Source organism: Lacerta agilis, chromosome 4 (genome assembly GCF_009819535.1).
Source record: "Lacerta agilis isolate rLacAgi1 chromosome 4, rLacAgi1.pri, whole genome shotgun sequence".
Classification (NCBI taxonomy): domain Eukaryota; kingdom Metazoa; phylum Chordata; class Lepidosauria; order Squamata; family Lacertidae; genus Lacerta; species Lacerta agilis.
Window position 1 is genome coordinate 53,877,532 of NC_046315.1, and position 27,583 is coordinate 53,905,114.

At 43.8% G+C, this 27,583-nt stretch overlaps 1 protein-coding gene across 1 annotated transcript; it reads left to right on the top strand.

Annotated features, from left to right (window-relative positions):
* UBASH3A (ubiquitin associated and SH3 domain containing A) lies at positions 1-27,334 on the top strand. Its single transcript, XM_033147078.1, is given in 18 exon segments — positions 1-80; positions 402-527; positions 3,731-3,784; positions 4,717-4,778; positions 4,781-4,902; positions 5,948-6,146; positions 6,607-6,803; positions 9,266-9,310; positions 9,312-9,423; positions 9,426-9,469; positions 10,797-10,887; positions 15,920-16,054; positions 19,405-19,527; positions 20,626-20,718; positions 21,314-21,458; positions 24,574-24,680; positions 25,301-25,407; positions 26,719-27,334. Coding segments are annotated over 18 exon segments (1,911 nt in total). The 5' UTR covers positions 1-69; the 3' UTR covers positions 26,857-27,334.
* The last annotated feature ends 249 nt before the right edge of the window (positions 27,335-27,583 follow it).

Below are 27,583 nucleotides of genomic sequence, written 5' to 3' on the forward strand. Positions count from 1 at the left end.
CTGGTTCTGAGTCCGAGCCCGAGTCCCAGGCCATCACACCAACAAACATCCAGCACAAGAATACCATTAATGTTGACTCAGTATTCCTTTGGAGTAAAAATGAATTATGACCCAGGAAATGTTGATAGGCTATAGTTGGTTGATATATGTCACAGAATTACATATAGCACTGCAGTATATAGACATTTGCAGCTCACATGGGACCTGTCCTGTGTGTGGTATTCAGTTTTTCCCTTCTAGCCTACTTACAGTAGTAATTGTAAGAGCTACAACATGCTGCAAAAACAGGATATCAGCTTGTGTCAAAAAGATCGGAGGAGGTTTTGAGGTTTTGATTTTATCTTCACAGACTCTGCCTCCCCACTTTTTCTCTGTGTTTGTCTTACATGCATTCCCAAAAGAGAAAGAGAAGAGATGGCAGAGGCCGAGACACCGCTCTACGCCAAGATCTTGAACAAGTACAAAAACAGAACGACCCAGTCCTTACTGGAGCCTCTTTTGGCCGCTGAGTTCCCTGTACACACAGCGTGAGTACCTCTGGAGTTACATTGCCATATAGCCCTCTCTGATCTGTTTGAAAAGTTTAATCTGTAAGCTAAAAGACTGTGTGGAGCCATCGACATCACAGAACATCCCCTTCTGTATTGCAGCAAGCTCGGCTCTTGGGTTGGGTATCACAAGAGACTTATGGGTATGCTTAGATTTCCTCTAACAAACCTGTTGAGGGAGATTATTGGCATAGTTTTACCATAAAGTCCTGTATTGTATTGACCAGTACGTTGCCTCTGTATATTGTGTCAGATTTGCCATGGCAAGAGCTGTAAGGGAGCCTGAAACCCCAGAATAGTTGGGGGTTTATTTTAGCTTGTGTTTTTATATTGTGATGTTATGTTGTGAACCGCCCTGAGACCTGCGGTTATAGGGCTGTATACGACAACTACGGTACCTTTACTACTACTACTAATAATAATAATAAATGCACTATGAAATAAATTACTTCTGTGGGGAATCTCAGCTCTCAGGGTGCTTAATAATAATGCTAATAGTATTAACTCTAATATATAATTTATGTGGCACTTGCAGCTAAGCTCTCTACACAATGTTTTAAAAAGATAGGCATTCCCTAGTGCCTTTCAATGAGCTCCCTAATCTAACTAATGGTGCTTAGTCATGTCTCCTGGTGGCATTTGAGGGAGGCCTAGCTGGTGGTAGCTTCTACACAAGCTGGAGCAGTAACCATTTTTGCGGTGGTTTAAAATCCTGTGACACTGGGGCACTGAGATGGATGGAGCAGCAGAAAGCACAGAGCACCTTGCTAAGGACTATGGGATGTGTGTGTGTGTGTGTGTGTGGTGTGTGTGTTTTGCACACAAGTCCATGCTGCTCACTTGAGAGAGGATAGAAATGTTTAGGAGAGAATACCATGCAATTCACTTTTTTAAATTATGATAGTGGCAGCCATGCAATAGGTTTCCAAATTATGGTTCCCAAATAAGATCTGTGTGTCAGAGTAGCTCAAATTGAATGCCACATTTGCTTGCTTTTATTCTTTCTTACTGTACTGCCTATATTTATATGTTGTCCTTCTGCCCAAGAACTCAAGATGGTTTACAGTTTAAAATAATGGCTTGTGATTTGAAACACACGAGAAAAGGGAACAGGAAAAGAATTACACACGTTCTGAAGTTACACACTCAGGATTTTCTTCTGATCTCTTTTAAAACTTTGTGTCTCTAGTACTTGGGTAAAAAGGTAAAGGTAAAGGGACTCCTGACCATTAGGTCCAGTCACAGACGACTCTGGGGTTGTGGCGCTCATCTCACATTACTGGCTGAGGGAGCCAGCGTACAGCTTCCGGGTCATGTGGCCAGCAGCGCAGCGCAAAAGAAACACCGTTTACCTTCCCGCCGGAGCAGTACCTATTTATCTACTTGCACTTTGATGTGCTTTCGAACTGCTAGGTTGGCAGGAGCTGGGACCGAGCAACGGGAGCTCACCCCATTGCGGGGATTCAAACCATTGACCTTCTGATCGGCAAGCCCTGGACTCTTTGCTTATTTCTCATATGAATGGAACTGTATGATCACACATGAGCAGTGTTTTTACAAGCAGTGTTTTGCATACACAACATTCAACATGGAAACATTTTGCAGGCTTGCCACTTTTCAGTGATCCTGGTATGGTGTCTGTAATGGTAATCTGGCATGCAGAAATTAATCAGATTAAATATTTCAGGGAGGTAAAATGATGGAGAAAGCTTCACCAGTTTAATGTCTTCATGTCAGGCTGCTTTTACAGTCACAGGAACAAAACCATGAAGAGAGGGAAGAGGATGACGCACAGAAGAGTGGGTGTAACATTTAAGCATATAAGGCTGCAACATTTAGTTGATTAAAAAATCTTCACATAGATTTAAAAGTTTCCCCAGTTAAACAGGAAATAGATTTTTAAACTTGAACTATTTTTAACATCATTGCTTACCAAAAGAAACCACAGCATCACAGGAGATGGAGATTGTACCTGAGAAGAGGCACTCCCCTTTTCCTGTCATGTATGCCTCTTTTAACCAAAACAATGGGTGCTTCTTTCTTCATAATGATAGTTGAGTCATTGACAAATTTGTGAGAATGAAAGTATTATCGACTAAGGGTGAATGATCGTGTCAATTTCGATTTTCTAAGTTTCTCATTTTTCCAATCTTATATTCAGTTCTTCACATTTCTGCTGCAATCTGCAATTATATTATTATTTGCAAAAAAATCCTAATGAATATTCTTTAGCATTTTATGGTGATTTTCTTATAAACACATGTTTGTATATAGTTTTGATTAATACTGTATATACATTTTTGCAAGCCATTTCCCAAATAGAATGCATTTTTGTTATTTTTCACTAATGTATGTGGGTTTGTTTGTTTATTTTTGCACACTCCTCCCTAATGTATGCATTTTAGTAAATATTATTTAGCTGGAGAACTTAATTGTAAAATTCTGGGAACTATGAATTTTGAGAGATACCTGTGTTTCAGATTCTGTATTGGTTCAAAAAGTGCAAATTAGATAATTTCTTATTAAAACATGAAATGAATTGGATTTCTCATCCATCTCTATTAACAATTCATGAAGCCATTCACAACCTCCTGTCAGTCCAGCTGCCAAGGCCACATACACACAACTTCTCTGTCTCAGCAAAAGCCATATTTATCCATTGTAATCTTCTCTGTGGACTAGGGATGGGGAATATGTGGCGCCCTAGATGTTGTTGGACTACAACTCAGTTTTGCTTGACCATTGCCCATACTGGCTGGGGCAGATGGGAGTCAGAGTCCTACAAAATCTGGAGTTCTACAAAAGCAAACCTTTCTACTGCTGTTATTCCATTTTGCTCATCTTGTCTGTTTGGGGGTTTGCTGAATCTCATGGTTCTTTGTGTCTGGCAGGGCTGGAATAGCAAAACTGATCAGTTAATGAATCAAAACCCATTATGCCGAATCAACTACAATTTCTTTATTCAGGTGGAAGTCCTGGTATTTGGAAAGTGGAAAATCTCACAACTTGTTAAAACGCAAGATAGGCAGCCATATTCTTGGTTTCAGAATCTAAATTTAGCCGATGCAGAAAGTCATTATGTTCAAAAACTTCCCCACAGCCAAATACCAGAAGTGCAGGATACTGTTCAAGTGTGATTGTGGTTTTGTTCTCACATAGTGGGTTCATTGTACTTTCCTCAGGCTAAAAGCTTTGGCAGCCACTGGGCAAAAGACAGCAGAAGATGCCGCAAAGTGGTGAGTGTGCAAAAGCTGTACTTCTCATGACATGAATTGAGGGTATTGTTCCATCTTTTGCCGGGGGGGGGGTTCCCCCTACACTGTATCTGACTTTGTAGGAAATGATGCTACAAAATCGCAGCAAACTCAAATATATATTTCAGCAATGGAATGAGAAAATTCAGTATGGCAGCATGTTAGATTTACTATCAATCCCTGGCCCTGAGCCTTCTTCCCTTGGGGATTCCCCAGCTGGTGCCTCCCCCACTCCTCTGCAACCAGGCAGTGAATGACAATGGTGGCTGGCCTGTTAGGGCAAATGGTGCTCTGACACATCAGTTCCAGCCAGCAGTACAGCCTCTTTAGGATGGCGGACACCACTCTATCCTGCAATGAAATGTTTACCACACCTGAGCCCAACTAGTCTTCACCACCTCTGCTGAAAAAAGAAACTGGTGGGGAGTTTCCCCACCGCTTTAAGATCACATCCTTTCTTTCTTCTTTGGCGATTGCTCGCAGCCGAGTAAGATTGTCTTCTATAAACATGGTTTTAAAAGTGAGTCCGTAAGTGACTGTGGAGGCCAATTCTGGATCCATATATCATTCCACAGTGGGGACATAGGTTTCCAGGCAGGAGTTGATCATGGTGAGGGTTTGCCAAGCGTGTCTTCATCTTAGTGTGTATCTTCCTTTCGTCCTGAGTTCAAGCATCTTCAAAACCCATGACACCTTTGGTAAAGGTTGTTCTCTAATTGGAGCACTCGCAGGCCAGTGTTTCCCATGAAGTTGATGTTGAAGAATCATTGCTTTGAAATGGTGATCTTTGCTTCTTCCAGTACACTGGCATTAGTTCGCCTGTCTTCCCAGGTGATGCAGCCTAGGTACATAAAGTGTGAACCAGCTCTTGCAGAAGACTGTCATAAGTTTATAACTTCATCTCTACATTGTAGGTTGCATTCTCACTGCAATGATCCCTCACTGGAAGACCCAATTCCTCAGGAATATGCCCTCTATTGTGCCCGACGGGTGCTTTGAATGACACACTGATGGAATTTTGGAAAGAAAGCAAAAACCAATGTGGGAAAAACAAAGCCCATGAAGTTTTCCCACACATCACACTTTCTGAATTCTTTACGGTGAGTGAACCAAGTATTTATTGTGATGACAATGACTGAAGTCTCTCAATTTAAGCCAAGGGTCAGCCCCAGAACCTATTTGCAGTTGTCAGGGAACTGCCATCGGGCAGTGGGAGAGGGGCTGAGGCTCTGCCAGAATACAGAGAGCCCCGACACCACCTGGACAGCAGTACCTCTTCCAGAAGCAGCAATGCCTCTAGTGGGGAGGAGAGGGAAATGGGCAGCCTGGTGGGGAAAGGGCTTGGAGATGCAGTGGAGAGAGAGCCCCAGCGCCTCATCCCGTCTGGCTGACCAGGCGTGAGGTACGACATTTTCAGCACCCCAATTGCGCAGAGGAATGAAACGCAAGGAGGGGAGGAGGAGACTCGGGGTCCTGAAATTCTTAGGTTAGGGACGTAGCCGGAAGGGGACACTCCCGGATTCTGCAAGTGACTGAGATGGCTGTGAACTTGTTTGCTCTGCACTGTAAATAGTTTGCACAATAAATCTGATAAAAGACATGCCAGAGTGTCTGCCTCGTTACTCGTGAGTAACCACCATAAGGACCTTACAGCAGTGCTTGCCATTTTTTAATCCATCCATTTTCACTTGGTTGTGTGCCTTGTTCTCATTATCTTAAGTGTGCCATTTCATCTATTTCCACTGTTCAGGAATGAGTGTTGTTGCTTACTTAGCCAAAAAATACCACTGATTTTCAAGAGGCAGGTATCAGACAACCTGGGGAAGCTCCAAGCTTTATAGAATTGCCAAAAGAAAAGAGAAAAAAACCTTTAGGGGAAAAACCTCTAAAGGGGGGGGCTAAAACTGGCTAATATGAGTTAACATACTCAGTGACCCTGAAAGGTCAACTGAACATTTTGAGAGTATGTGGGAAAGCAGGTGGGTGGGTGACCGTAATGGAGTCTTTTGGAAGAGGAAATGGCTGCTGAAACACTTAACACTGCAGAGTTTTGTTGCAGATCCCATTTGCAAATGGTGCAGTTTATGAATCTGCCTGTGGCAAGGGGGTCCATTGAAAGCCTGTAACTGGTGGGTTTTATTTCAGTGTGAAGACCAAAAAGTTGATGGCTTGTACGAAGCCTTGAAAAGAGCAGGCGACAGGTTTTCTGGTTACTTCCCGGCAATCATTTCCTTATCACTACACTCCTCCAGCACCTACATTGGCTTCTTCATTAGCGACAGCCCTGCAAATGTCCTCAAGTCGTTTGCTGCAGCTTTTGCTTCAGAGGCTATCGTCTTAGCAGGTAACTACTTTGACAAACTCGTTGTCACTGTTGAGATTTTCCCTGTTTCATGTTGGCACACGTAAGCAGAGAAGCTGCCCTCTCCATTTCAGTGTCACGAAAAGTTCTGCATGAGTTTACATATTGTACAGGTCGTCTTTTTTCTGACATCAAGCAGCATCAGGCAGCCCCTTCTTGTGTGTAGCTTTGTGAGTGCACTGGAGCCTGCACGTGTGTAACTGCTTGTGTGTACTAGGGCTGCAATCCTACCCACTTACCTGGAAGTAAATCCCATTGAATTCAGTGGGTAGACACCCATAGGATTGCACCATAAATTGGAGCTATAATGCATTTTTTTAATGACTTTTTCAGCATAGTAAAAAAAAATTATAGAATACAGCTGGGAATAATAGAGTAAAAACTAATTTCATCCTTCAATACTATTTGACGTTGTTGTGTTGTTATGTTGTTGTTGTTGTAGATTGCTGTGTAAAACCTTCAACAAAGCAGCTCCATCTTACATTGGCCAACAAATTTTACCCTCACCATCAAAAGACTTTGGAACAACTGGCAAAGTCAGTCAATTCTAAGCAAAGCTGCCAGTGGACAGCAGTTCTGTATTCCAGAGATATGCGCTTTTACATTACCAGGTGTGTACACTACAAGATACTGAGGGATGTGCACTGACCACAAGGTTTTCCTTATATCTATATCTGTAGTTTTGGAAAGTAGCTTGATCTGTTTTGGATCCTTTCTGTGTCTTTCCAGTTCAATTCATTATTTGGAATCAAATTAGATCTGTTAAAAGCAAAGTCCTACTACAACCCCAATTCAGTATTATGGGGTATCTAAAAATGGCTCTACTCCCCATCCCCCAATCACAGAAGTGAGTGAAATTTGCAGGCACAGCAACCCTTTTGACTGGATTAATGTAGGCAGATACGTTCAGGTGTTTGATTCAAAGCACCTCTAAAGTTAATTTTTTTTAACTATAGAAAAGCGTATAACTTTTTTATTTTATGTTAGTAGTGGGTGGAATTTGCCAGCAATGTTGCCCCATCTGAGGAGATGGACATCTACTGAATTTCAGATTGATAGCTGCAGTTGTCCTCCTGTAAGTGCAGCTTTCTTCTTTCAGGGTGGGTACTAAAGGAATAATAGGATGTAGAGATGAGAAAGGGGCGTGGATCCCCAGGAAAGACTAGGTTGGGGAAAGTGCAATCCCTCAGGAAGGACTCTGTTATTCCAAGAGGAAGAAAATGTTTTGTTTTTATTATACGTTAGGTATTTTGTGTTTTTATACTGTAAACTGCCCTGTGGTCCTTGGGCGAAGGGTGGTATATAAATTAAGTAAGTAAGTAAGTAAGTAAGTAAGTAAGTCTTGTTGGTGGGGGATGGGCTTCTGACACAAACCTTAGGATTTGGAGGGAGATATCTCTATTAACTTGCATAAATCCACATGAAACACAAACGGTGTTTAATTTCCTCTTCCACATTGCTGTGATTTGAATATCTGGGGAAAATAATTCACTGTGTTTAAAAGCAAGACCTGTACATCAAAATGAACTATCTGTCACTTCTCCAACCCATCTCCTCCCCTCTCAAGCTCTGGACATTTCCCTAGTTTTGGTTTTCATGTGTGCTTTTGGACAGCTGAAGCCACTTGGACAGCTGAAGCCAGCCTTAAAGAGTCCCCAAGTTAAAAGTGTGGTTCAACTCAGAAATTTGAGGAGGCTCTCTGAATAAATTAACACCCATACTTGATACCTTACTCTTTGAAATGGGGGGGGGGGCTTTCTGTGGGTGTTTAGTTGGTTAGATATAGAGTGCTCACCTTCGTGATAAGCTTTTGGCAATGCATCACTTTATTTTCATTACGAAACAGAAAGATATCCTTTCTTTTAGTCTGGCTATGTGGCATTCTACTCTGAAAAGTCATTTTGCATGCCAGGAATTTTCTTGGAGAGCCCCAGATCCCTTGCACAAAAGAGAGGCCTCGGATTCCAAAATTTTCCTGGTTTTGCTAACAATGTTTATGCCAGGGTTTCTCAGACCACTGATAGATGTAGCACTAGGGGTAGGTGAAAATATCAATTCGGTTCACATTTAAAGGGAATTTGCACTTTCAAAACAATGTGTGAACCACAACACAAATTTGCACTTCTCTGAATTTTGCAGTGCAGTTCTCCAGCCAAGTAAAGTTTACAAATGATATGTGTGTGTATAAATGCATATATTAGTGAATGGTAACATGCAAAAAAAAAACATTGTATATGGGGAAATTGCTTTCAAAACTGATTTATAAGCAAATGTGTGCAAATCTGTGTATTTAGGAGAATATCGCACTAAATGCTGGTGAATTTTCATGAGTACTTTAAAAATATTGCTTATTGATATTGAAATGTGGGGAATTGAACTTAATATTGGAAAGTGAGAACCTGAGATAAATAAATAAAAATGACATATTCACCCATTCATGGGTTGTTGTTTTTTACTCCCATTCCATTTTTCTGAATTAAAGCTGCAGTTTAGTCTTATACCAAAAAAGATCCTATTTTTAGTGTGCATTGAGTGAATATACCAGAGAAGAATATATGAAAGGCAGAAGCAGCTTGCTGTGTGGGGTAGAAACTCTATGTTAGCTTCCTGGCAAATGGATCATTGTAGCTTACCAGGAGGAAAGGGGTCAGGTGTCAGAGAGGTCAGTACAGTGCAAATGCCCTGAACAGAGGAGCTGTATTGGTTCGTCAGTGTATTTGCCCTGCACCAACTACCTCAGCCCTCTCCGTGTCTGGGAAACAACAGTGACCCACCAGCTAGTGCAGCGGTTTCACCCTTCTGGTGAGTTGCTCAGCTGAAAAAGGCTTTTAACCTATTTTGTGATAAGCAGCTGTTTTCCATGACACATCATATTAACATAATCAGATAACCGCAGTTATACCATGAACAGGTAAGCATGTGAGCTTCTCTTTCATTGAGCCCTAAGGTTTATCCTGTTACAAATATAAACAGATTCAATGTCTCAAATAAAGTTGAACCAGGTGTCAGCAATGTTTCTGCTTTTCCTGGATCTGACCAAAACATATCTCACATTATTGTTCTTTTTTTTTCTTTTTTCTCTTTAAATCAAATTCTCTTAGCTTTTGAGGGCCCTGTTCCAGTATAAGCCTCAGAACATTGATGAAACTGATGCTGAGTGTTGGGGATCTGGTTTATTGTGACCGGGCAAAGCAAACAGAAGTTTGTGAAGGTTGGGTGATTGGCATCCCCCACAGAACTGGGTGCCGGGGATTTGTTCCTGAAATTACACAGAAAAAGCCAATGAGTCAGATACCTGGGTCCAAACACAGGTTAGTATTACTGAGCTTCAGATTTTCTAAGGGCTATGTGCAAACTATTCCATATCATTCTCCACTTATAATGATGTTGAGTTGCATTTACCCTCACTTTTAGTTATTAAATCAACCCTGTGCGGCTATATCACTGTATAATACACAATAATGTAGTATTCCACCATGCTGCATAAGTGCCAGAAAAGCTGCATAAGTCAGGAATTATAGCAAAGCAGCCAATGAATAGAACTGGGTCCAGACTTTGCATCCCTTATCTTTAGCATGTCAGTGCAGATCATATAATAGAAATAGGGCTAGTTCTTGAATTGTGTTTCTTACCTGTTTGTTATTTTGGAGATTTCCTGCAGCACTGATATCCAAGACAATTCAACTTTGGGGCATTCCCACCACATGTGGAGGTATGTGCCTATGGAGGTGTAGCCTCTCCAACATTTAGATGAGGTTTCTGGGTGTCAACAGTGCCAGCTTCCATAGTGTTAGGTACCATATATAGATAAGTTTCAGAGTGATTAGTTCTCTTCATTTGGCTGAGATGGATTTAAATGGTGATTTAGACCACATTTTAGATCATTGGGTAGGGTTATTTTGTATCCTATGTCATACATTGCCTTTCTAAGTGCTCTAGAAATTATCAAGTATCATCTTTCAATGTGCCTTAGAAGCTAGCATTCTTTCAAGATGTTTGAAGGACTAGCTTTGTCTTACCAAGCACTCTAGAGCAGTGTTCCTCAACCTTGGGTCCCCAGATATTTTTGCCTACAACTCCCATCATCCATGACCACTGGTCCTGCTAGCTATGGGTGATGGGAGTTGTAGGCCAAAAACATTTGGGGACCCAAGGTTGAGGAACACTGCTCTAGAGGCTAGCATTATCTTTCTCAGACCTTGACACTAACACAGTATTTCTAACAAGGTCCTTCTAACTGCTTGTTTTTCTTCCACACTCAGCTTGAATATTTGTAAATAAACAGATGTCACACAACCACCATACATCTCCATAAATCACAAGGAAAGTGGCACTTTAAGAGGCTGCCCTCTTTACCATGTAAGAAAATTGGGAGCACAATATAGCAAATATCCCTGGAAATATACATTGGCTATATTAATAGATTATCTATTTCTACAGTCTGCCGTATTGTCATTTAGGGAACCATTGTGGGCTCAACCTTCTTTGCAGAGGTCAGTGGGTTTGGTCAGCCTGGGGGTGGTCTTAATGTCACATAGTGTGGACTTTGTGTTTGGTTTCAAAAAGAAGGGTGAGCCTGGATTTCTCCAATATGTTATTATTCCTCTCAGTCATTGGCATCCAATTTTCTTTTACAGAGAATATATGTTCACTCTGCATTCTAAGAATAAAAATGAGTCTTGCAATAAACTGAAAAACCCAAATCCTTTGCTAAGAAATGCAGGCAAACGCTTCCTCTTCAGGTAACTGGCTTGTGAATGTCTTCATCCTATGGAGTGTGTATGAGTGCTAGTGTAAGAAAAGCTGCTGTACAAAATAGGTTTGCGCAAGTAAAATTTTATACAGTTTTGGGGTTTCAACATCACATGAAGTGTAACATAAAGAAAACCTGCCTAGGCAAAAGGATTTCTGTTTTCAGAAGTGAACCAGTTTTCAAAACCTTGGGGAAGAGATAGGAACCTGTGGCCCTCTGGGTGCTGTTGGACCTCAATTCCCATCACCCCCAGACAGCATGGCTGATGGTCAGGGGTGATGGGAGCTGTAGTTCAACATCTGGAGCATCGCAGGCTTCCTGTCCCTGCCTCAGGGCTTTCTTATGCATTATATTCAGATCTCCACAAGGCAAGCAGTTATTGTAGTCAGCGTGCAAAGGCATGTTGCTTTAATAGACTGTTTTGTACTTCTAGACTACATTATCTTTTGGTGGATTTATCATAAAAGCAACCCCAAATTCAGAATGGAGATAATAATAATAATAATAATTTTATTATTTTGTACCCCGCCCATCTGGCTGGATTTCCCCAGCCACTCTGGGCGGCTTCCAACAGAAACCAAATACAACAATATCAAACATTAAAACTTCCCTAAAAAGGGCTGCCTTCAGGTTTTTTCTGAATGTCAGGTAGTTGTTTATTTCCCTGACCTGTGATGGGAGGGCGTTCCACAGGGCGGGCGCCACTACCGAGAAGGCCCTCTGCCTGGTTCCCTGTAGTTTTGCTTCTCGCAGTGAGGGAACAGACCAGAAGGCCCTCGGCGCTGGATCTCAGTGTCCGGGCTGAATGATGGGGGTGGAGACGCTCCTTCAGGTATACAGGACCGAGGGCCGTTTAGGGCTTTAAAGGTCAGCACCAACACTTTGAATTGTGCTCGGAAACGTACTGGGAGCCAATGCAGATCTCTCAGGACCGGTGTTATGTGGTCTCGGCGGCCACTCCCAGTCACCAGTCTAGCTGCCGCATTTTGGATTAATTGTAGTTTCCGGGTCACCTTCAAAGGCAGCCCCACATAGAGCGCATTGCAGTAGTCCAAGCGGGAGATAACCAGAGCATGCACCACTTTGGTGAGACAGTCCGCGGGCAGGTAGGGTCTCAGCCTGCGTACCAGGTGGAGCTGGTAGACAGCTGCCCTGGATACAGAATTAACCTGCGCTTCCATGGACAGCTGTGAGTCCAAATGACTCCCAGGCTGCGCACCTGGTCCTTCAGGGGCACAGTTACCCCATTCAGGACCAGGGAATCCTCCACACCTGCCCTCCTCCTGTCCCCCAAGAACAGTACTTCTGTCTTGTCAGGATTCAACCTCAATCTGTTAGCCGCCATCCATCCTCCAACCGCCTCCAGGCACTCACACAGGACCTTCACGGCCTTCACTGGTTCTGATTTGAAAGAGAGGTAGAGCTGGGTATCATCCGCATACTGATGAACACCCAGCCCAAACCCCCTGATGATCTCTCCCAGCGGCTTCATATAGATATTAAAAAGCATGGGGGAGAGGACAGAACCCTGAGGCACCCCACAAGTGAGAGCCCAGGGGTCTGAACACTCATCCCCCACCACCACTTTCTGAACACGGCCCAGGAGGAAGGAGCGGAACCACTGTATAACAGTGCCTCCAGCTCCCAACCCCTCTAGCCGGTCTAGAAGGATGTTATGGTCGATGGTGTCAAAGGCCGCTGAGAGATCCAGCAGAACTAGGAAACAGCTCTCACCTTTGTCCCTAGCCCGCCGGAGATCATCGACCAGCGCGACCAAGGCGGTTTCAGTCCCATGGTGAGGCCTGAATCCCGATTGGAAGGGATCCAAATGGTCCGCTTCTTCCAGGCGTGCCTGGAGTTGTTCAGCAACCACCCTCTCAATCACCTTGCCCAAGAATGGTAGATTGAGACTGGGCGATAGTTGGCCATATTGGCCGGGTCTAAAGATGTTTTTTTAAGAAGCGGTTTAATGACCGCCTCTTTCAGCGGGGCTGGGAAGGCTCCCTCACAGAGGGAAGCATTCACCACCCCGCGCAGCCCATCGCCCAGCCCCTCCCGGCTAGCTTTTATAAGCCAGGATGGGCAAGGATCAAGGAGACAGGTGGTTGGTTTCACTCGTCCAAGCAGCCTGTCCACATCCTCGGAGGTAACAGACTGAAATTGATCCCACGCAACTGGACTAGACAGGACTCTGGCACTCTCCCGCCCTGGCCCTGCTCCCACGGTGGAGTCTATCTCTTTCCGAATCTGAGCGATTTTATCTGCAAAAAACTTTGCAAACGCATTGCAGGAGATCTTGGGGTCCCTACCAGGCCCCGATGACGAAGGTGGCTCCGATAGATTCCGAACCACCTGAAAGAGTCTCCTGCTGCTATTTTCCGCAGATGCAATAGAGGCGGCGAAGAAAGTCTTCTTCGCCGTCGCTATCGCCACTTGGTAGGCTCGATGTTGAGCTCTAACCTGTGTTCGGTCGGATTCAGAATGGGTTTTCTGCCACCGGCGCTCTAGCCGTCTCAACGATTGTTTCATCGCCCTCAGCTCCGGGGAAAACCACGGGGCTGTCCGGGCTCCATGCAACCGGAGAGGGCGCTTCGGAGCCAAACAGTCAATAGCCCTGGTTAGCTCCACATTCCAGCGGGCCACCAGGGAATCGGCTGAAAGGCCATCAACATGGGATAAAGTATCCCCTACCACTCTCTGGAAACCATTTGGATCCATTAAGTGGCGGGGGCGGACCATCCGAATTGGTCCCACCTCCCTGCAGAGGGGAAGGGTTGCGGAGAAGTCCAGTTGCACCAGGAAGTGATCTGACCATGGCACTTCTTTAGTTTCACTTTTTTTTAATGTCAGATCACCAACATCCATAGAGGTGAATACCAGGTCTAAGGCATGTCCTCGGCTATGAGTTGGACCAGACTTATTCAGGGACAGCCCCATGGAGGCCATGCTTTCCACGAAGTCCCGAGCGGCCCCTTGTAAGGTCGTGTCGGCATGGATGTTAAAATCCCCTAGGACGACCAAACTAGGTGACTCCAGGAGAACATCCGCCACGACCTGAAGCAGCTCGGGCAGGGAATCCTTGGTGCAGCGGGGAGGTCGGTACACCAAAAGGAATCCTGTACTGCCCCTATTGCCCAACTTCCAGAACATGCACTCAGAGAACTGGGTCTTCCCAATAGGACGCCTGGTGCAAACTAATGACTTCCTAAAAATCACTGCAACCCCCCCTCCCCGCCCAGATGGCCTGGGTTGCTGTGCGTAAGAGAAACCTGGTGGACAAGCAGCGGCAAGGACAGGCCCATCCGCTTCATCCAACCAAGTCTCTGTTACACATGCCAGGTCAAGTCCACCATCCACAATCAAGTCGTGGATGGCAGTGGTTTTATTCAACATTGACCTGGCATTGCACAGCAGCATCTTCAGGTCATGTGGGTATCCCTTGCTGAATCCAGTATCCGTCCGGTCAGGACCAGACCCGGAGGCAGGAATAGTCCTCAGACAACGACTAAACCTGCCTCCTCGGCAATGACATGGTCTGGTCTTAGCGTAACTCCTCCTCCTGCCCGTGATCACTGAGATCGGTTGTCCCAGTGCATCCCACCCTGTGGAACCTGCCCCAGCCATTTTGTTGGCCGGGACCCCCTCCCAGGCAGCCCTGACCCCACCCCTTAAGAACAAAATTAAACCTATATAAAAACAGAAAACAAAACACAATAATACAAACCAAAAACTATAAAAATTACAAGTAACCAAAATTATACAAAACTCAAAACCCCACTAAACATCTATCCCACCCCCACAACAAGAAAACTTAAAAAGATGAAAGGAAATAATAATAATAATAGAAACATTTTAAAACATTTAAGAAAAAAAAAGAAAAAAAAAACATTTAAAAAAGAGCTGGACAGCAGCAGCACTCAGGCACTCAGGCAGGGGGGTCCTCCTGGGCAGCAGCAACCAGCAGCAAAGCAGAGGCAGCAGCAGTCCTTTTATGGCCTTACCAGGCCCCGCCCTGGGCCAGGTGGTGAGTGGCAGGAACGGGGCCCTCAGGCACTCAGGCAGGGGAGTCCTCCTGGGCAGCAGCAACCAGCAGCAGAGCAGAGGCAGCAGCAGTCCTTTTATGGCCTTACCAGGCCCCGCCCTGGGCCAGGTGGTGAGTGGCAGGAACGGGGCCCTCAGGCACTCAGGCAGGGGAGTCCTCCTGGGCAGCAGCAACCAGCAGCAGAGCAGAGGATCGGCATTGTGAGAATCTCAACCATCCAGCATATCTAGCTATGTTACAACCACTAGCCATGATAGCTAAATGTGAACATCCATGTTCAGAGGCAGCATACATCACACCCTACTCGTGAGCCTCTTAGAAGCAGCTGGTTAAATTCTGCTGGGGACAAAATGTGGTTCCCACCAGATGTTGTTGGACTCCAGCTACCATCAACCCAAACCAGCATGGCCAATGGCCAGGAATGATGAGAGTTGTATTCCCCAGCAACTAGAGGTCCACAGATTCCCCAGTCCTGCTACACTACATAAGCCAGACTTTGTTTTGATTTAACATGGAAATTCTTGCATTCTTACCACGATCTGAACTTGCACTATTTGTCCTAGTGACAAGAGCAGGGGTCAGCAAACTTTTTCAGCAGGGGGCTGGTCCACTGTCCCTCAGACCTTGTGGGGGGCCGGACTATATTTTGAAAAAAATATGAACAATTCCTATGCCCCACAAATAACCCAGAGATGCATTTTAAATAAAAGGACACATTCTACTCATGTAAAAACATGCTGATTCCCGGACCGTCTGTGGGCTGGATTTAGAAAGCCATTGGGCCACATCCGGCCCCTGGGTCTAAGTTTGGGACCCCTGGACAAGAGTGTCAGTGGTTGATGCATTTAAAACTTATAGAGGTGCCATTTTGTAGAGGCCATGCCAGTGCAGCATGGTGTGAATAATACTTCTGCTCATTTAAACTTCTTGTTATCTAAAAGTTTCTGTTATTTTAATGAGCAGAGTTGAAATGCAATTTCTTCCAGCTCCCTGGGAAAAGCACAGTCCCAAAACGCCTCTTGATTATTCGCCACGGAGAAAGGGTAGATCAAGTGTTTGGGAAGTCTTGGCTCCAGCAGTGTTTTGATGCAGATGGTAAGTAGAAGGTTGGGGATCTGATACAGCAGATTTGACCTAAAGCAATGTACCAGTATCATATTAACAGTAATGAACAAGCAAAAATGATTAGCCCATCTGCTCCCTGGAAACCCTGTTGAGAATGGAAATGATCTCTCTGTGAGTTCCCAAGTTGCCTTGAGTTTGAAATGGGTTCATCATGAATTAATAAAGCAGCATTTTCAGGGGCTGTGCAACTTATGCATCAGACTCTAAAATCAAAACAAAATCGAAAATTCTTTCTAGTAGCACCTTAGAGACCAACTGAGTTTGTTCCTGGTATGAGCTTTCGTGTGCATGCACACTTCTTCAGATACACTGAAACAGAAGTCACCAGATCCTTAAATATAGTGGGGGAGTGGGGAGGGGTATTACTCAGAAGGGTGGTGGGAATGGGTGATAGGCTGATAAGTGTGGAAAACCTGTTGACGACTCTAAACGGCTGCAATTAGTCTTGCAGGGAAAGGCAAGGGGTGAGATGGCTGAAGATGGCTTTGTTATGTATAATGAGATAAGAATCCAATGTCTTTGTTCAAACCAGGTTTCTCCATGGTTTTAAGTTTGGTGATTAGTTGCAATTCAGCCACTTCTCTTTCCAGTCTATTTCTGAAATTTCTTTGTATTAAGACAGCTACTTTGAGATCTTTTATAGAATGTCCTGGGAGATTGAAGTGTTCTCCTACTGGTTTCTCTGTCTTGTGATTCCTGATATCAGATTTATGTCCATTTATCCTTTGGCGTAGGGTTTGGCCTGTTTGTCCAATATAGAGAGCTGAAGGGCACTGTTGGCATTTGATTGCATACACAATGTTGGAAGATGAGCAATTAAATAGTCCTGAGATGGTGTGTTTGATGTTGTTGGGACCAGTAATGGTGTTATCCGGGTTTATGTGGCAGCAAAGTTGGCATCTGGGTTTATTGCAGGCTTTATGGCATATTGGGTTTATTAACAGAACACCACTAGTTTATGGCATATTGGGTTTATTAACAGAACACCACTAGTCATCACATACAGCTCCCAAGTTAAAACAGTACAACGCATCATCAGAGATCTACAACCTCTCCTAGACAATGACAGTTCTCTTTCTCAAGCTCTGGGAGGAAGACCCTTCATCGCATACAAACAGCCACCCAATCTCAAACAGCTCCTCACCCACAATAATACAAAAACAGGACTCAACATGGACACTGGTACCAGAGCCTGCAATAAACCCAGATGCCAACTTTGCTGCCACATAAACCCGGATAACACCATTACTGGTCCCAACAACATCAAACACACCATCTCAGGACTATTTAATTGCTCATCTTCCAACATTGTGTATGCAATCAAATGCCAACAGTGCCCTTCAGCTCTCTATATTGGACAAACAGGCCAAACCCTACGCCAAAGGATAAATGGACATAAATCTGATATCAGGAATCACAAGACAGAGAAACCAGTAGGAGAACACTTCAATCTCCCAGGACATTCTATAAAAGATCTCAAAGTAGCTGTCTTAATACAAAGAAATTTCAGAAATAGACTGGAAAGAGAAGTGGCTGAATTGCAACTAATCACCAAACTTAAAACCATGGAGAAACCTGGTTTGAACAAAGACATTGGATTCTTATCTCATTATACATAACAAAGCCATCTTCAGCCATCTCACCCCTTGCCTTTCCCTGCAAGACTAATTGCAGCCGTTTAGAGTCGTCAACAGGTTTTCCACACTTATCAGCCTATCACCCATTCCCACCACCCTTCTGAGTAATACCCCTCCCCACTCCCCCACTATATTTAAGGATCTGGTGACTTCTGTTTCAGTGTATCTGAAGAAGTGTGCATGCACACGAAAGCTCATACCAGGAACAAACTCAGTTGGTCTCTAAGGTGCTACTAGAAAGAATTTTCGATTTTGTTTTGACTATGGCAGACCAACACGGCTACCCACCTGTAACTGGAACTCTAAAATCAGTAAACTTAGGCTAAGATAGGATCTGGAAATCAAGCCTTATGAGGAACAGTTGAAGGAGCTGGGTATTTTAGCCTGAGACTATATCAGATAGCCATCTTCAAATATCTAAAGTGCTGTCACATGGAAGATGGAGCAAGCTTGTTTTCTCCTGCTCTGGAGGGTTGGACCTGAACCAATGGATTCAAGTTACAAGAATGACTGTTCCCCACATCAAATAGGATGCACATTTTGTGTGGTCGCGCACAGCCCCCTTTGATCCCAGAGCAGCACCTGGCAGTTCGGACTGGCGCCACCTTCCCTGGCTGGATACCTGAGGTCTCCGCCTACCCAGTCAGCCTCCCAATCCCGCCTGGGAAGGTGTTGTCAGGGGATCGGCCAGGTAAGGGGAGGGACTACCCATCCCACACAATAGAGGGTGTAGCTTACCTGGGAAACAGCAGTCGGCTCCTGAGCTTCTCCCACCCTCCTCTCCCTCAGTTATCGCTTACTTTGCAGGTTAACCTCTTTTCCACAGGCACGCAGGCGCTGCTATGTCAAGGCCGCTGTTGAAGGGCTTTGGTGGGTGCAGGCCTTGGGTGGAATCCTTTAGTCATCTTCCTAAATGGGGGGGGGCGTGGGGCGGTGACCCCACGCCCCCATTGCGGCGTCAATACCAGGGTTCCCATTAAAGGGGTCTTGGGGGAGGCATTAGCCATACACCGAGGTTGTCATTGCCCTCCCCCTCCAGTGGCGGCGAACAGGGGGGCGGGCTATCTGCTTGAACATATGTTCTCCAGAGCTAGCCCAATCCCCTCACATGCTGGATAACCCTGAGGTTACCCAGATCCCCGGCTGGGGGCTGGGAAGGATAAACGCCCAATACCCGAGCCAAGGTCTCCCTACATCTGAATCTAAGTTGTGGCCAATTTTAATCCCATAGCACGTTGTCTTGTGCCATTATTCCACTCAGGGGCTGCCTGGGGTTTGGGGAACTCCACCTGACCACACAAAGGAGATTCTGACTAAACATCAGGAACATTTTCTGACTGTGAGGGCTTTTCAACAATGGAATAGACTCCCTCAGAATGTTGTGGACTCTCCTCCATTGGAGGTTTTTAAGCATAGGCAGGGTGGCCACCTGTCATGGATGCTTTAGTTGAGATTTGTGCATTGCAGGGGGTTAGCCTAGATGGCCCTTGGGGTCTCATCCAACTCTACAATTCTATGATTCTATGACTCTATTGGATGGGTGGGGAACTGAGATTGTAGTAGTGGTGGCATTCTAAGGACACCTAGGCCATAATGGATTAAAAGCAAGCCTAAGAGAAATAAAATTAGATTTGCTGTGGAAGTTCTGGCATTAGTTGTAAAAGCATTCTGAATTTGTTCCAGGAAAATATCATCGAGCTGACCTCAATTACCCCACCAGTCTACCAAATCGAAAAGATAGCATCAAGAACTTTGAATATGATCCTCCTTTATCATGTTGTGGTATTTTCCAGTCTAGACTAATAGGTAAGCTAAAGAGAAGTTGGGACAACAGAAAGAAGGGCTTGGTGGTTCAGTTTTTCCATGCTGGCAGTAGCTTTCCAGAACTGTAAGGTGGACGTGCTATCTCACCATGAAGGTATCCAGCCACAATGAGCTTGTCCACCATAACAGCATTTAAGTCCAGTTCATACTGGATAACACAGGTGCCCTCAATCCATGATCTTATCCTCATTAATGACAGCAAAGTTTCTCACCAGAAAGTAGCATCTTGTTTAACCATAAGCCTGCATGAACCAAACTTTGGTCAAAACTTAAACAAGCAACTTCTTCTCGGCAACACTGCCGGATGTATCTGGGTGCCTTTGCTGACAAGGTGGAAGATCTTGGTCATGGAGAAGGGTGTAGCTCAGGGCTGGCAAAAGATATATTGAGGCAAAGAACAAGATGCCCACCCCAATTCCAAACCTAAGTTCAGCACTGGTGATAGGAAAGTGTTCTCCACTGTAACTGAAGGCTTCAAGCTAGCTTAGGCAAGCATAGGACCTGGCATGGTGCACACAGCTTTCTCCTCCAACTGAGGGAAATGGCTGGGGGGCTCAGGAGGAATGGCCTGGGGCTGCTGACCAGCTTTTAAGGCAGAGAATGACCACCTCATTCTATATAATAATGGTAAGGGCAGAAATGAATTACCGGATAATATAGCACTCTATGAAGTGCTTGTGTGGGCCATGGAACTTCCATTTAATTTCACTTTCAGCTTAATTTTGGAAGAGCAACAACATAGCAGCTCACAAGGGCTGTAATTTGGGGCAACACTAGTAGAAAGACAAACAGTAGCTCAGTGTTGAACAGAAATAGGTGTGAATACAATGGCACCCTTTACAGAATTGTTTAAGGAGAATCATAAATTTCGACCCAATTTCCACAAAGACTCTAGTAGTTCTTCTTCATTGCTTCTTAATTCAGAAAGCATCCCTTGTGAGTCCATCCATTTCAATTGTATATTAGAACATGAAACAATACATATGGGAATGAAAACCCCCCACCCACAATCCATATGAACATGCATTGCACCCATATTTTCTTTTTGTGAAGGATTTTATTGTGCTTCCTCATTCCCAGGAGAAGCCCTGCTCGAGAAGGAAGTGGTAGTTAGCTGTGTCTACTCTTCCCCAGCACTACGCTGTATCCAAACTTCTCAATATGTATTAGAAGGTAAGTGACCCTTTCTGACAGAAGGGATGTATGGAACCAATCAAGGCTGAAGTGGTGTGCTGGCCTCTCAATTATTTTTAAGGAGAAGCATTTTCTCAGGACCAGTTCTACCACTAGGCAAAGTGAGAAAGCCAGTTCAGGCAGTTGATTTGGTTGTTGTGATAGGCTGTATGCACACCATACATATAAAGCACATTATGAGGGTTTTTTTCTACAATCAAGTGGTATATAAATTTCATGAAATAAATAAAATAAATATTTTTCCCCAACAAATCCTGGGAACTGTTGTTTGTTAAGGGTGCTGGGAATTATATACTGGGGAAAACTACATTTTTCAGGATTCTTTGGGTGTGCATGCAGCCTTAATTTTTTACTGTGGCATTTTTACTGCTGCAGAGGGAGAACAGAGCTGTTTTTCTCAAGGAGAGAAACAGTCAGACAAAATAATTAACTTACTTATTCCATTACTTATTCCAGATCACACCACATAAGACTTTTCATAAGACTTTTTGAAATATTTATTGAATGCAAGATTTGGTCTTAAACAGGTTCTATATGATTTTCTTTGTTTTAATATCGGCTTTGATCATTGCAGGGCTTCAACTGGAACAAAAAGCCAAGATTTGTATAGAACCTGGACTCTTTGAATGGACTAAATGGGAGATAAGCACAGCTGTTCCCTCTTTTATGACACAGAGAGAATTGACAGAGGCCAATTACAGTATAGATACCACATACAAGTAAGTGCTGCAGTTATAGAAACCCAGTTATTATATAATACTAAGCCAAACCATGGCTTAGAGTGAATGGGCAAATGTACAGGTTTCACTGTACTGCTTCCCCCAGTAATGCTGCTGCCAAGCTGCTCATGGTTAGGCCATGGTTTGGCTTAGCGTTCTGTCTGAACCTCCACCAGCCAAATCACAAGTGGGAAACCAAGAACAAACCTTGGTTACAGCTCACGGTTCGTCTGGAGTGAGGCAAACCATGAGCATGTTTCCAGAAGAGTGCCTAAATGTTATGATGTGAGTGACTAAGAAAGAGTGACTACCCAGTGCTGAACCAAACACTTCTCTTTATGGTCATCAGAATTAACAGAATGTAGCAAGTGTGTTCTTATTGCCTCAGGTAGAATAGTCTCTATTCATTATCAGATGTAGTATTTATCATTTAATACTACAGTCGGGAATTAGATGGGAGTACTGCAAGCCAACTTCTAAGAAATTCAGCCCAGTTCTATTTGCTCCTGTTGTCATTGTGGTTTAGTGGCTACTACAATATCCTGTGAGAGGCAGATCTGGAAATGGATGCTTCACTTATCTCTGCAAGTGTGGAGTAATTCCTTTGCTTGTGTTCCTTGCTAGATCAAGGCTATGCTAGCGCTAGAAGCCGAGGGCCCACATTTGTGCTGTTGGCCTTAGGACCAGGAGCAAGAGAGGAAAACCCATTCCTTGCTTCTGCCCAACTGAAAACCAATTGTTGGCTGATAAACATTGAGGAAGGGTTGTTGCCTTTATGCCTTGCTTATGTACTTTTCGAAGGCATCTAGATGGCGACTGCTGGAAACAGAATTTAGATGAATTAGATAATTGGTCTGGTCCAGCAGGGCTGTTCTTGTGTTCTTAAGTCCTATGTGTCTAAGTGATGCCCTTATTTATTTAACTTACTTATTATTTAGCAAAATGTCTATATCCCTTAACTGTAAGAAAATCTATAACCTGCTGCTGAAGAGAGGCAGCACCAGTGGCTGGAAAAAGCAAGTGGTATGGTGTAAGAGGAGGTCATTGAACCAAGGAGACAGGGTCTTCTTGGGCTTGGGCACCTAAGGCCAACTCTATGCTCCGTTACAGTATGCAGACAAGAGCATAGAAACAAGCTCTTCCAGTGCAATAAACCAATGCCTCTTTTAATGAGCTGGACAGCAGAAGGGAAGTGTAGTCTTGTCTCCATTGCAACTAGGGTTTGGGGGGAGAGGGGTAGGAGAAAACCGAGATCTCTTAAATCAATGAGGTTGATAGTACTTCCATTATAGTGTATAATGTTGTTATATTATCTATGACTAAGCTTTATTTGCCCAAGGGGAATGTTATCTCTTACGCATCCAATACTCTCTCATGTATGTACTCTGAGGCAGACACGTAGACACAGGCACACTGTGTCCCCCACCCCCCAGCTGCTCCATGCCCCCTTCCATTCACTGAGCCCCACTTATCCTAGCACTGTGTGTACTTTCTTTTATTTTCATTTTGCCACTGCTGCTAAAATTAGTGAGGTCTTCAGAGAGGCAAGAAAAAATGGCTCGGGGATCCAGATCAGACCCCCCAAACTACCCTTGATCTAGGCTAGTTGCAGAATATATCAAAGTAAACGTAACACGTTTTAAAAAGAAACACATAACAAGCAACTGTTTGGGAAGAATCAAGAGCAGTCGCTGCTAGTGCGATGATGGGTGTTGGTGGAGTCACTTCAGAAGCAAAGCAGCTTGGATTCTACGTTTAATCACATTTCTGAACAATAATACCACCATATATTATAGGTACAAAAAGCTTGCATACTTTGTAAAAAGTAGTTATTCTTGCACTTTCATCAACCGTGCTTAGTATTCTCTTTCTTAACCCTCTGTGGCAATGGAGTTCTGTGGTTCAGTGCAGTCTGCAAAACCTCAAACAGAACAGGAAACAATAAGGAGCACAGCATCGGTTGCAGCCTCGTAGCTTCCTCTTGGAGTCCATTTGGCCAAAGTTGGCGGTGAATGATTCATTTGTGGAAATTGTTCAGCTGATAAAAAGAAATGACTTTGGCTGACCGTATGTGTGCTTTGGAAGGGAGGTGGGAAAACAACTCTTATCTGTTTGTTGTATGACTCAGCACAGAACAACATCCTCAGCTTTAAAGGGAGTTGTTAGCAAAATTATTCCCGCCCCCCACCCTTTTATCAAAAGCAGTTTTACAACAACGCTGTTTTCCAACCCTGGGCACCTTGGAAGGATAGAAAATTAATTAATAAAACAAAATAATAAAATAAATTTTATACAGGGTTTATTGGGGGGGGGGGGGCTACAAATCCCAACAACTTCTATACTTCAGTGACCTCAGGGCAGCCAGGGCATGTTTTGCTCATCAAATCGCATAAGGTTGCGAGGAAGGCTTGCTGGAAAAATACTTTTCTTTGTTGTTTGTTCCCCTTATCAAATCAATCCATTTATTACCGCCAATAGACCAAAACACAAGAATCTCAGAGAAAAACAGATTCAAAAGGGTAACATAAAAACTATTATATAAAGCTACCTTTACCTTTACAATCATTTCAAGCTAGTCCATGAAGATGCTGTTTCAGATGCTGAGTTTTTCTCTTGCTCTCACCACTACTGATAGAAATTTAGGCACTAACAGCAATACCTTTGGGGTTTTGTCTTCCATCAAATCAATTACAAAACAGAAGGACGTGTTCTATAGATTCTACCCCCTGGTTATAAAGGGGTTTCCCTTTATAACCACTGATCAGCTACATAAAGTCTCTTTCAAAGGTGCTGAAAGTGCCTCTTAAAGGGGGTTGCTGTTACTGCCAGTCAGCTTAGTAGCTACAGCAACCTCATTTGACTTTTGGCAGGTATCATTCACCTGACATCATGATGACATCAGGTGAGTGGTTCTGCCTACCTGGAAGTTGTCCCATACAGCGTTGGGGGAGATAAGGATCTGGCCCACTGGCTAAATACGGTTCCCCACTCATGCTCTAAATGAACAATTTCCTAAAGCAGGTTACGTGATGGAGCCTGGAATGGCATTCAAATGTTCCAAGCCTAACATTTCCTTCGAGCTAACAAATGTTAACCAAGTGGATTTTGTTAACAGGTGTCATTTTCCTCTTTCTTCTCTGATGGCATCCGAAGGCTATGAAGACTATGTGAACAGATGCTCTGCAAGTATAAAACAGATTGTTGGCTCCTGTGCAACCGAAGGTAACTCTATGGTAACTCTTGATTTCATTGCTTTGAATCTTCAAGGACAGAATCACAAGCACAAGTTTGCTATTTAAAAAATGCCTTTATGGCAGCCAAAATATAGGCAAGCTAGAACATGTGCAGGCCTGAAGGTTCTCAAGCACCACTGCTACTCCTTCAGGGGTGGGGAAACCCAGCCAGATGAGCGGGGTATAAATAATAGATGATGATGATCATCATCATCATCTCAGACTGAAGGTCGCATTCCTTTCTCAGCAACCTTCCAGGAGCCACATAACAATGTTGGGAGGGGCCAGAGGCAAAAATGAGCAGAGCAATGAATGTAAATTTTACCTTTCCACTGTAGGCTAGTTTCTACACACACTCCTCATACACCCCTCTTTAGCCTTCATCCAGGCAAGCAAGGACCACTGCTTGAACACAAGGGCACATTCCAGCCTGGCAAAAGAACTCAATGAGGTGCAAAGTAGCACAAGTGAGATGGGTGGCTTGGGGAGAGTCCAAAGGGCTAGATAGGGAAATGTGGAAGGCTGCATTTGTCCTCCTTCAGCACTGAAGTTCCCCACCCCTGCAGTACTTTAATAAACTACTCTAAGGAGATCCATTTCTAACAATAGGCACCATCCTGGTTGTTGGCCATGGCTCATCTCTAGATTCCCTCACTCGACCATTACTGGGTCTTCCTGCCAGAGAGAGTGGTGACTTTCCCCAGTTCATTCGAAAGGTAAGGCTCTCCCTATCTATTGCATTTGTGGTTTTCCCTCCCCTTGTTTAATCCATACAACAACCCTGTGAAGCAGGTTAGGATGAGAGGCAGGGACTTGTCCAAGCTCCCCCCCCCCCGAGCTTCAAGGCCAAGTGAGGATCTGAAACCCTGGTCTCCCAGGTTGTTTCCCAACATTCCAACCACACTGGCTTGAAATAACTTGGTTGTTCAAGCTTGTTTGCCCCTATTATGTGCATAATCATCAGAAATTAAGACTTTTCTTGCCATAAGGACCATAGCTCAGTGGCAGAGAACATCCTTTGCAATGCAGGTCGTCTGGTATTCAATCCCTGGCATCTCAAGGAAGGGCTGGAAAACCCACCCCACCCCCCAAGATCCTGGAGAGTCATTGCCAGTGAAAGTCAATAGTACTGGGTTAGAAGAACCAGTGGTCTGATTCTGTATAAAGCAGTTTTCTGTGTTTCTGCTCTGCATTCATAGTGTGTACATGTTCGCTCTTAGAAAGAGAAGAAGCTGCCTTGTGCCAAATCAGACTGGTTGCTCACCTAGCAATATTTTATTTTATTTATTTCATAACATTTAGACACCACTTGATTGTGAAAATAAAACAAAATCTCAAAGGCATTTACAAAAAGATAAAACAATAAAACTGGGGGGGGGGATTCATAACCATACCTTAAAGCATACAAGTATTAAAACCGATTAAAATTACCTCAGCTTTCTTAGCAGGCGCCGAAAATAGTACAGTGAAGGTGGCTGTTTGGTGTCAATGGGCAGGAAGTTCCAAAGGGCAGGGGCTGCAACACTAAACATTAAAGTTCTTACAAATGTGAAATGGGTATTATGTGGCACCTGTAATGGTGCCAGTTCCGTCGATCGAAGCAGTTGAGTGTACACATGTGGGTAATAGAACAACAGGATTTCAGGCAGAGGTCAGTCATTACCCTCGCTTGATACCTAATCCTTTTAATTTGGAGTCAAGTGAATTATGCTTTCCCCCTTACCCTTGAAAATTACTAAAATTTGGCTGACAATATCCTTAGTGCTGTTAGTGAAGAAAGAGGGACCCACAGCATAATTAATAGATCATCTGAGCCACTTTATGCTGCTTAAATAACCTTCACTCCTTCAAGCCCTTGTGAGCTATTATTTGTTGCTTTTAAACGTCTGAAGTGACTTGCCCCTAACACTCTTGGATAATGAAAACTATTCAGTTACCTCATGGCGGTGCTGACTTATATGGGGTAACTTCCTTTCTTGCCTTAATAAAAAAACAAAACCATCTTGAAATCTTTTCTGCTTTACTAGATTCCTTCGCTGGGCATGTGTTTCTGTGAAGAGCTTAAAGAAGAGAAGAAATGGCAAATGATTAAGCCACCAGTCAAGATGTTAACCCATGGAGCAAATGCTGCATTCAGTTGGAAGCACATCCTTCCTGATCATTAAGCAATGTTCACTCACTCTAATTGTGGATTTGTATTTTTTCTGATTCAACAGAATCTCGCTGTTATTTCAAAACCTTGCTCTGCAGGCTGTTTCTTGGTCATAGCCAAATAATGGAATGGAACTTGGGAATGGGCTTTTACATTTTACATAAAATACGTTTATGGTTTTTTTTGTTTTGTTTCCGTCTTTCTTGAACCGAGAAATAAAATCTACACATTTCACTTTTAACTGCATTTCTACTGTAATATAGAGGAGTGGAATTTCCTCTGATTCCCACACTTGCTTCCATCAAATAACTGCAGCAGTAATTAGATACGGGAACTGTTAAATGCCTTACAGTTCTTTTTATGAAGCAAGAATAAAAGTATTGCTTTTGCTGTTGCAAAAACTGTACATTGTTGATAATATCAAGTTCACATTTCAGTTCCATATCTGCAAGTGATTTCCTGAGCTGGCATTTGTGTGATAAAATCATGATGATAACTACTTTAGATTCTGTCCTCGCTTAAATTCTAAGATGAAGCACTCTACACACAAACACACACTTCCATCTATAGACAGGGTGTCTATAGACAAAATTCCATCTTCCCCTAGTCTTCCTCTCCCTTTCTTGCTCTATCACAACAGCAGATGGGAGGCATTCGAGACAGCTCCTGGCTAACAGTCACTTTGGAGTATAGTGTGGATTGGGTCTGGCATATGATCGTTTGCTTTTAAAAGACTTAAG